This window comes from Cuculus canorus, chromosome 2 (genome assembly GCF_017976375.1).
Source record: "Cuculus canorus isolate bCucCan1 chromosome 2, bCucCan1.pri, whole genome shotgun sequence".
Lineage (NCBI taxonomy): Eukaryota > Metazoa > Chordata > Aves > Cuculiformes > Cuculidae > Cuculus > Cuculus canorus.
In genome coordinates, this window is record NC_071402.1 from 126823098 (window position 1) to 126834019 (window position 10922).

The window sequence follows — 10922 nt, forward strand, 5'->3', positions numbered from 1 at the left end:
TTTGCATAGAAGTGCACAAACCTCCTATCTTTAGTTGATGGGAAACACGTGCAATGACAGGTTAGTTTATATAGAGAAACCCAGATGTTCTAGGCAAAGGTAACTGAGAAGCAAAGCTGGTTATGAGCAGTTTTATTTGGCAAGAAAGAAAAAGGAAACAACTATGGGCAAGATCAGTTTTCTGGATTGTCAAAGGGATTTACACAATGGCAATTTTTCCCATCTATAGAGATAAGAATTGCACATTTCTCTGAATTCATGAGAACATCCTTTCACACAATCTCTTATTAATACTGCTGTTTATCACACTTAAAACCATGCACACCATTTTTTAAGCCTATCAGTAACTATTACTATGCATTGTGCTTCTCAGGTAGTGCTAGGAACAACCCCTGGAAAGAAACAAGCATCTTTTCTATTAAGCAGTAATTAAGAAAATAATATTTTTTACCCATTTCTAAAATTCCACAGCTTCTGTGACGCTTAGGAATTTTCAACCCAACACAGAGAAAGCTGTTCTTCCCTCTAAGTGAATGAAGAAAGGATTATCTCCTTACACAAAGCATGTTTTTAATTGCAAAGTGCAAAACTCCACATTCAAACTGAACTCCTACATCCAAACCAGCAGTTGCACCAAGCGCAGTGGGAAGCCAGGACATACACCAAGGGGAGCTACGGTCCGGTCCAAGTGGGACTGCAGAGCGTGCACTGACACACCACGACAGCATCTCCCTGCACCAGGGCAAGCCAAGTCTTCACTCAACTAATTTAATCCTTCTCTATTCCAAACAATATGGCACAGCTCAGCTGCAGCATAACAGAACCATAAGACAGAAGCATTGCCAGAAACATGAGGACAGACGGGCCCTCTTCACACTTCTACATACCTTAAGTTCACGTTTCAGCTTCTGAACCTTGAATTCTAATTCCTCCTGCCTCTGCAAGAGATTTGCATTCTCTCTTCTGAGAAGCTCAAATGGATTCTGATCTGGTTTTATTTGTGCGAGGCCGCTGTCTGGCACTGGTGTAGAAACCAGCACTTTTTCCCTTTTAGAAATTAAGAGGAATTAATCAAAAAAAAAAAAAAAAAAAAGAAACCACAACAAAACACAATATGCATTCTTTCATGCTACTGTAATTTCAGTAACAATTACAGAATATAACACCAAAAAGCCTGCAGAAGCACCTACACAATCATGCTTTCCTTCTTCAGAATTTGTACCCCTATCCACACCAGTCATTACAAAGGCTGTTATACAACACAGAGGAAAACAACATGTCATTTGAAGACAACCCTTTCATGTGTTTTCATGAACTCAATAGTCTTTTCCATCCAAAAACCATCTTACCATACCACGCTGCAGACCCCGAAAAGTCAAGGTCCATTGCAATTCAAAATTTCTATCTACTAAGCGAACGAAAGCACTTTAATGTTTTGGATCTACATCCGAAAAGCTATTTTTACAACAAAGAAGAGTGACGTGAAGCCATCTGCTTCACAGCACTGTGACAGCGGTACCAAAGCTCCACTAGACCCCACATCAACTTAATCCTCAACTGCATGGCTTTGGTTACATCCTAGCTTCTTTCTTTCTCTGCTGCCTTTGCTGGTGTACCATCCTAGGCTATAACTGCTCCCTCTTCTTTAAAATGAGATTCTGAGCATATCTATAACTCATAAAACAGGCAGCTCAGAATATCAAACTGATTCAGGATGAGATCCATTATTATTAACTTAGACTTATTTGAAGAGCACTTCATTTCCTTTTAGCATGCATTTCATTTAATATTTTACATTTGTTAACAGCACAGACTTGCCTAAATGATCTAATCGTAAACCAGATTTGGGTACTGTGTTGGTACTTGGAAGGACATGTCCTCAGTTGATTAACTAAAACGTTCAAGAAGCCCAAATCACGGAACATCAGCAAATTCTAAAAAAGTTTTTTTGGATAACATTACTTCTTACATCATCTCAACTTTCTGAAAGCCAAATATCATCTTTCCCACTCACAAACATTCTTCTCAGCAGCCTGTTGCCATGGCAATCCTAGAAACTGTACGACAAGCCTCTTTAAAGAGATTTCTGACAATAACTGTAACTGCCAACTTACCACCACCCGTTGTCAATGTAATTACAAGTTGCAGAGACATCATTATCCCCTAAAGCTCACCTCAAACTGTGATTGATGGCTTTATTTCTTACAACAACATGCTGTTAGATTCCTACACAAATAAACCACCAAAACATGTTTGTCCTGCTAGGTAAGCGTACTTTTACATTCCACACTTGTGTCCAGATGAATTTTTAACAGAGGTAAATAAATAGGGGATAGCTACAAAAAGTCTCAGTGAAGTCTATGGAAATTACACAGACACCAAAACAAACATCATTGCATTGCCTATCACTGCAAAATCTGCTAGAAGCCTTATGTCCTACAACTTTCACTTTCCACTAAACTGTCCACTATCTTTTCCTCTGCTTACTAGCTGATATTTTTTTTCCTTAAGGTACATGAGAACAGTCTGTCTCTGGAAATCAAACAAGAAAGAACAAGCTATTTAACCAGTGACAAGACTAATGAACAGCTTTCTACAGATTAATTTCCTAATTCCCACCACGACAGCATGCACACACAGAGAATCACATGTACTTCCCTTCTGTTGAGTCCCAGTATTATTACTTGATGCTGGAAAGACAGAAACTAAACTTCTTAGATACTCTCACCCTTCCACCTTCTCATATACTCACATCCCAGCAACCATACTAATCAGAGCACTCAGAAAAAGCTTTCTATGACATCCCACCGTCTTACTTCAAGGCAAATAAACGATTTCCAGTAGAAATCTCATCCCTTGCACTGGCAGCTACGCTGTCAGAGAGCCCTTTTGGGATACTGTAGTTCACATAACCAGATCTGCTTAGCAACAGTGGTAATGAAAGCTTTATCTTCTGATGTTGGTTTTGCATGCCATCTACTTTTTTCTCTTCTGCATCTTTGGTGTTTCCTGAGGATGTGCATTTTTCAGCAAACCCTGCCTTGGCCACCTCTTCTCCAATATCTACTTTTTCATATTCCACCTGGGCAATAATGGTACCATCTTTGTGCTTGGCTTTGTAATGTACTTTTATTTCTTTTTCAAAAACTAGGCTGCTCAGGAACTTCCTCCCCTGTAAAATAAAAATACGATGAAATTGTGTACTGGACACTCTAGCTGAAATCAGTCATCCCCTTTGTAAAATAAAAAACATGTTTAAGACCAAAACCCAAAAAGAGTCACAGAGTTAAAGCTTACGTTTACCACATTTATTCTGTAAGAATGTTGTATCTGTACAACTACAACTGTACCTGATCTAACCGCTGTCAATGCCGATTGGACTTCAATACCAATAGTTCTCCCTCACTGTTCAGCTTTGAAAACTCTAGAATCATTTATAAGTGACAGAAGTCCAATGCCCCATCATCTCTCAACATAAGTTGGCAACCAGATTATCCAAGTCTTTTAAAGGATACTAGAACAACTATTTAACAGTATTATACAAATTTAAATTAAAAAAAAAAATAGTTACTCCATTGTTTAACAGCCTTTCAATAACTAGTCCAGAAGTTGAAACAGAATACAGTGACAGATAAATTATGTGTACCTACCTCATGGAACCCTGCCCTACTGAAACTGCTTATTTGGAAATCAGGAAATGCCAGAGTCGGCAGCTATGAGTTTCATCAGCAACAAAGAAAAACAGCTTTGAAAGACTGGTGAATGCACTCAAGACCTTCACAAGAAATCTGCGATAAAGTTGTAATTAATTAACAGGGTTTTCTTGGTTTAGCCCTACCACTTCTGAAGACATGTTGGCTTTGCTGAAAATTATGAATGGAAGGGATGAGAGCAGGAAAGCTACATGGAGCTAGCAAAAAAAGCTTTACCTCAAGCAACAAGAACTGTTCAAAAAACAACACAAAAACAAAACCCCAGGGAACTGATAAGAGAGGTTTTCACCCATCTTAAGTAATCACATGAAGCAATGTCAATAGGAACACAGGGATCAGCACGCCATTAAGACTGGAAATGATGTCCCAGAAAGCAAAACCACTACTAGTAAAGCTCCACCAATGGTCACCAGCGCCACTCAAGAGGGCTCAAAGCTTTTATCAGACCTGTTGGCATCAGCCTTTCTATATTCACTGCTGGCCATTCCCACTGCCATTCACATTCACCTGCTACTCCCTCTCCTGACCAAACTTTTGTAGGGTACTCAGGCATACAGTATTCCAGCAGCTCACAGATGTAAGTGAATTTACTGCAGGTTCTGTGACCAAGGGAGGTATTTTTCCCTCTGAAGGGGAAAAAAAAAAAAAAAAAAAAATAAAATAAAAGGTACTTTGTTTCCTCGGTGCCAGAAAAAAAATTTGAGTCAGTCAGAAATAAAATTGAGGCTCTGAAGACGGCAAAAGTGCACTCTAAAGATCACACACACCTCCCAGCACAACATGAACCATTTTTGACAAAACTACTTTAGTTTCTAGTTCAGGCCAACAGATCAGTCAGTCCTTCCCAGTGCATCCTGCCCTCACAGTTATCCATCCAACTCTTAGAAGACTCCCCCTGGTGACACTGTGCTGATATTTGGCCGCCTCTGCTAGAGATCCCACCATCTAAACGCTTCAAAATCTGTTACTTACCTGGTCAAACATGTTCAAGTTTTGACAAGCTGGTATCCGCAGTCCCCAGAGTCTGTACTTCTTGGCAATACTCGGACATTGCAAACTGGATGGGATTTCAACTATGTCTGATCTATTCAGAACCTCAGAATTTCCATAGTCAATGTACAACACTTGACACTGCAAACATATAAAATACAAACCAACAGAGGCTACACCAACCTCCTACAGAAACCTGTGCTGACAACTCCTAGAATACAAGTATTTTAACACGTGCACATTGTAGAGATCAGAATCTTATATGCTAAACCTCAATACCCTTCAGAGAAAGGAATCAAAGAATCTCTTAAGTCGGCACATACCCAAGAGCTTCGTGACAAAATCTGAAGTAACAAAACAGATCTTTGCTGTCAATTTTTATTTTCTCTAGGGGCTACAACTAAGAAGCAATATAGAAAACTTTCTTCAATTGACAGATAGGGAATCTAATGTTCCCAAGCCAACGAGCCTGTTTAGAAATTATCATTTTAAATAGGAACTACTAGCCTTCTGTATCATTCACCTAATGCTGATCAACAGCTCTTTCAGATCATTTGCATCACTCATATCACACAAAGGCTGGCTTTTTCACCACTCAGAAGTTCTGAAACTGAATTGCTTAACATTAACTACCATGCGTGAATCTCTATATAAAGAGATACAAACACCACTTTGCAAGTTGCGCAGTCTTTGCATCAGCATTTTTCAAAATTGCAAGTCATTTGAATGTCCTATGTGTATGTTCAGTAGTTTTAAATGCATTCACACAGGAATTGTCAAAAAGAGAAGAGCAGCATTTATTACTATCATCCTGCATGTAGAATCGATTTACAATTAAAGACTTAAAAAATAGTTCCTGCCTTTTCATTGTTGATCACTTGCTGCACCACGCATCTGTACCAACACGCATCTTCAGAAAAACACCCACCATAAATCTGGAAATTAGGAAACAAAGATGAAGAAAAGCATTCTAAAAATAAAAACATACCTCAAAATGGTTATTTGCAATAGAGTACAAATCTTACTTTCCAACTCTCCTAGAATTATCCCAATAGCAGCATAAAAACAAAGTAATGCATGATATCCTAGCTTTCAAAGCAATATATGCTAGATACGTCAAAAACATAATCCTCTACTCCAACAGCTCAAAGACAATTTTGCAACTATAAAAACACCAACATTTTACACATCAGATGCCCACAGCTTTTCTGTTAATCTGTTGCTGCAACATTTTATTGACATTGATGTTTTAGTAAGCCTGACAAAGAAGCCAGTCGCACTACACATAAAATGGGTTTGTCTTTGGTGCATTTTCTTCCAAGAGGAATTTTGAAGGTCATGGACACATAAACAGTGCAGACGAATTGTTTTATTTAAACCTTACTTTGCAATAAACCATCAGTACGTCACACACAAAACCAAACGCTGCCATCGCTCTTCACATGCTTGTCACAGAACTGACATTAAATATGTCCTTGTTTTCTTCTTACTTTGTCCACCACATTTAACTTTATAGGTTTTTGCACTATCCTCCGCACTTATTGAGATGGAGCAAAAAATCACTCTTCTGAAAAAACACTGCTCTTTTGTTAAAAATAACTCACGAATGTACAGTGGACAGCAAAAGATAATTCAGCATTCTGTATATTAGCCTCTTGCAGTATTTCCTGAGTGTTAAAAAAACCTTACGGTTGCCAAGTTTAGCTGAAGTCTGAAGTGCAGAAAGATGTCAGCTAGTTCACACAAAATAAGCATTTTCTCTAGGAAAGGCAGCAGTTCTTAAAGAGATTGCAAGATAATATATCCCACAGCACATTCAAAGATAAAGAAAATACCTAAGAAAATGGTTGCACAGAATTAAGGCTTTTGCATCCAGGTGAAAAACAAACTCCACACATATACAACCAACTTACCTTACTAAAATCAGGTTTGCCAAGAATTGCATTAGCCCTAGGACAAGTTTCTGCCAGCACACAACTTAATTCCAAGAGTTCATTACATCTACTGACATTCTAAAAAGCAGGGACAGAGGGTATGAGTTATTAACTGTCACTTTTAATAGATACTTGATGGTTTATAACAGCCAAAATTTAAATCAAAACGTTGCATTGCCTTTGAGACAAGTAATGCCTCACCTTAAGCTTTCAATCTGCATGGTTTTAGCAGCATTGGTAAGCCTGCGCTCATTTTCTTCTGAAAATTACTGGAATAGATCAGGGACCCAGTACCACAAAGAAAGCATATGCAATGAATGTTTTTAACAGTTTAATTCCCAGGCTCTGCAGGCAGTATGCAGATCTTATCCTTTCTCACAAATTTTGGTAGGTAATTAGCGTTATTTTATTTCTCTCCTTAATACAAGGAGACAACAGCTCTGGCATACCCCTCGTCCTTTTTGCATGCAAGACTACAGTTTTGGTTTGGATGACAGAAGCAGAGCCTTCCCAGTTACAACTTAGTATCTGAACCACTACAGCACTGTGTCAGTTCCAGTAACACGGCATTTATTAGCCAACATTCTACTCAAAATTCAAAGGAAAGGATCTACAACTCAGAGCAGGGAAGAAAACACCAGTGCAACTAAATTATTTTGTTAACCATAGAAGACGACTCCTAAATTTTGTACCTTACAATACAAGATAAAACATTGTGACCAAGTCTCAGAAAGACAGCGTAAGAACATAAGAGATTTACCTACAACTGTTGTATCTAAAAATCCCTTTATTAGAAGAAGCTATTCCATAAACACAATGACTAAAGTTTGGTTCCCCTCCCCAAATTCCTACCAAGGACATGCAGCATTACCCCCTCCAGCTGGCTCAATGTTACACAGGTCTTGGCTAACATGCACACATAGCAATTAGCCAGCAGACCAAACAGAAAAGGCAAGGTTTGGTACTCCTCCTGGATTCTCCCCTCTCCCTGCTGCACCTCCCACATTAATGAAAACAATTTTTTTTGGTTTTTCCTCATTGCCCCGCCTCCAACATTCTCCTGCCCATCTATCTACACAGAACCTGAAAGCTCCTAGCACCTTTGAACCATCTCCACGTCCAGCTTCATTGAAACTGCCCCAAATGTTCAGCTGTCAGAGCAGGGGATCCACTCCCAGCAAGGCCCCACCTGACTCCTATGCTGTTCTTCGGTCCACAGCAAATCTCTCAACCCTCAATGTTTTTTTTTTTTTTGGTCCACAATTCAAACAGATGAACAATTTCCTTTAACGTTTCAGAAATGAATAACTGATTTCAGTTCAAAAGGGAATAGTACTACTTACGATATTGAAATCTAAATTAACTTTTTTTCTCCAATGTCAAACACTATCATTTAGTCTCACTTGTACAGAAACACACTGGGGGAACAGGGATAAGATCATAGAATCACTAGGTTGGAAAAGATCTTTGAGATCATCAAGCCCAACCGTACCTGTCCACTACTAAATCACATCCCTAAGCACTTCACCTACTTTCGGTGAAGGAAGTTTTCCTGGTGTTCAATGGGAACCTGCTCTGGTGCAGCTTGAGGCCACTCCCTCTCGTCCTATCTCTTGGGAGTACAGACACCTCGAATAACCCAGTTAAAACCAAACAGTTCTCCACATTCACCTGCGCCCAAAAGGTCACAGCATCCTCCACATGGCTGCACACAACTTCTTCAACTTGAGGGAGAGAAGAAAAAAAGTCATTATTCTCAAGCCTTAGGCATGCGTCTGTTGAGTTTTTTTAAAAAGCTACCTGACCTATACACACTACCTTTGCCGTACTTCATGTCTCCATCCATGACAGCGGATCCTGGGACACTGCAAGGTACCTGCAGTGAAGAAGGGGATGCGGGCATCATTCTCGAGGCCAGCATGTGGGGACCCACAGGTGCCACTCCTCCCAGCTCTCAGCACTTCAAGGGCTCAATCTCAGCAGGCTCCTGGCCTTGCTCCCACGCTTCTCCTCGCCTTTTCTCCCCAACAATGGAGAGGCACGCATTCCCTTAGGGAAAGCCGCAAGGAACCCCCTAAGGCTGGCAGAGACTCCACTTCCCATCAGCAGAGCGGGACCCCTCCTACTTCTCTTCCGCCTTCTCCTTCTCTCCCTCCTCTTTATCCTTCTCTTCCTCCTCTTCTCCCTCCTCCTCCAACTCTTCTCCCTCCTCCTCCTCCTCCTTCTCTTCCAACTCTTTTCCCTCCTCCTCCTCCTTCTCTTCCAACTCTCCTCTTCCTCCTCCTCCTTCTCTTCCAACTCTCCTCTTCCTCCTCCTCCTTCTCTTCCAACTCTCCTCTTCCTCCTTCTCCTCCTCTCCTTCCTCCTCGCTCTCTCCCTCCTCTCCCCCCCTCTCCTCCTCCTCCTCCTCCTTCTCCTCCTCCTCCTCCTCCTCCCTCTTGCGCAGCCCCTTGGCAATCTCGGAGAGCGGCAGCTCCGGTGTGGCGCCCTGAGCGCTCCCCAAGCCCAGCTCCGCGCGACGGCGCCCACCCCTCCCCGTGCCTCCGCACGTGCTCCCTCCCCCCGGCACGTGCTCTCACTCCCGCGCGCCCGAGCCCCCCCCGCCGCGCACGCGCTCCCGCTGACACCCAAAGCGGCGGCGAATCATCGGTTAAGGCTCTTTTGGGGGATTTAGGAAGCAAACAGCCTCGCTGAGGGCTGTGGAGCACGTGGGAGCGATCGGATCAGTCGAGCAGCGAGATGAGAGCTGGGACGGGAGGCGTTTCCCACTTACATGCATGCGTGTAATTTTTCACGGAAATCAGAAGCGTGGCCAGCAGGGCCAGGGAGGGGATTCTGCCCCTCCGTTCCTCTCCTGTGAGACCTCAGCTGGAGTACTGTCTCCAGTTCTGGAATCCTCAACATAAGAAGGACATGGAGCTGTTGGAACAGCTCCAGAGGAGGGCTACAAAGATGATCAGAGGGCTGGAGCACCTCCCCTGCAAGGACAGGCTGAGAGAGATGGACTTGTTCAGCCTGGAGAAGGCTCCGAGGAGATCTTATAGCGACCTACCAGAACCAGAAGGGGCTACAAGAAAGCTGAGGAGGGGCTGTTTACAAAGGCTTGTGTTGATAGGATGAGGGGCAATGGATATAAACTGGAGAGGGGCAGATTTAGACTAGACATAAGGAGGAATTTCTTCACCATGAGAGTGGTGAGGCACTGGCACAGGTTGCCCAGGGAAGTTGTGGATGCCCCATCCCTGGAGGTGTTCAAGGCCAGGTTGGATGGGGCCTTGGGCAGCCTGGTCTGGTGGGAGGTGTCCCTGCCCATGGCAGGGGGGTTGGAACTGCCCATGGCAGGGGGGTGATCTTTAAGGTCCCTTCCAACCCAGATCATTCTATGATTCTATGATAAATTCTTGCAGCCCTAAGACAGGTTATCTCTTGAGCTAAACCAGCTTCATCTTACAAGAAAATTAAGCATATCAATAAATTTTTGCAACTCTAAGTGTTTATCTTTTCAGGTTATTTATCCATGTCTGGAGATTGTCTGCTTATTATGTCTTGATACAAGTCAGATTTATATTACAATATAATTAAACATATAAACCAGCTGCAGCAAACCTTATCAATTAATTCTCACACTTGCATCAAAAATATTCCAGTTTTTGCAATAGTAACTCCTCGCACAGCAAACCTTATCAATTAATTCTCACACTTACATCAAAAATATTGCAGTTTTTGCAATAGTAACTCCTCGCACATCGTCCACTGCCCTGCGCTGCAGCTGCCATGCCCACTGCCCAGCCCAGAGGGTCTACCCGTGCTACCCCTGTGCCCCAGCCAGTGGGTGTCCACCCTTCCGCCTGAGGGAGATGGGAGATGGTGGCATCTGGGAAGTGCTTGCACAGTGCATGGGGCACTGCTCCTGCCAGCAAGCGTTCCCTGACCTCAGCCAGAGCAGCCCAACCTGGCACAGGCGTACGGGTGCTCTGCGAAGCTTGTAGGCACCAGGCTTCTTCTGCAAGTCCATAATTGTATGCCCAGATGCGGCTTTCATAGAATCACTGAATGGTTTGGGTTGGAAAGGACCCTAAACATCATCCAGTTCCAACCCTCCTTCCATGAGCAGGGACGCCTCCACTGGTTCAGGTTGTTCAAAGCCTCATCCAACCTGGCCTTCAACACCTGCAGGGATGGCACATACACAACTTCTCTAGACAACCTGTTCCAGTGCCTCACCACCCTCACAGTAACAAATGTCATCCTAGTATCAATCTAAATCTCCCCTCTTTCAGCTTAA

General features: G+C 42.5%; 1 protein-coding gene across 3 annotated transcripts in view; it reads right to left on the bottom strand.

Annotated features, from left to right (window-relative positions):
- The window catches only part of STK31 (serine/threonine kinase 31), a 52879-nt gene extending 44175 nt beyond the window's left edge, over positions 1 to 8704 (bottom strand). For 2 of the 3 annotated variants that reach the window (XM_054058670.1, XM_054058666.1), the window contains exons 1-7: positions 8456 to 8704; positions 8309 to 8361; positions 6617 to 6715; positions 5564 to 5638; positions 4686 to 4844; positions 2817 to 3172; positions 888 to 1047 (exon numbers count right to left, since the gene is read on the bottom strand). In XM_054058670.1, the coding sequence (XP_053914645.1) occupies positions 888 to 1047; positions 2817 to 3172; positions 4686 to 4844; positions 5564 to 5638; positions 6617 to 6715; positions 8309 to 8361; positions 8456 to 8558 (1005 nt within the window). In that variant the 5' untranslated portion in view covers positions 8559 to 8704. The remainder of the gene's footprint in view (positions 1 to 887; positions 1048 to 2816; positions 3173 to 4685; positions 4845 to 5563; positions 5639 to 6616; positions 6716 to 8308; positions 8362 to 8455) is intronic. The other variant, XM_054058667.1, reaches the window with a different exon arrangement.
- Positions 8705 to 10922: the final 2218 nt, after the last annotated feature.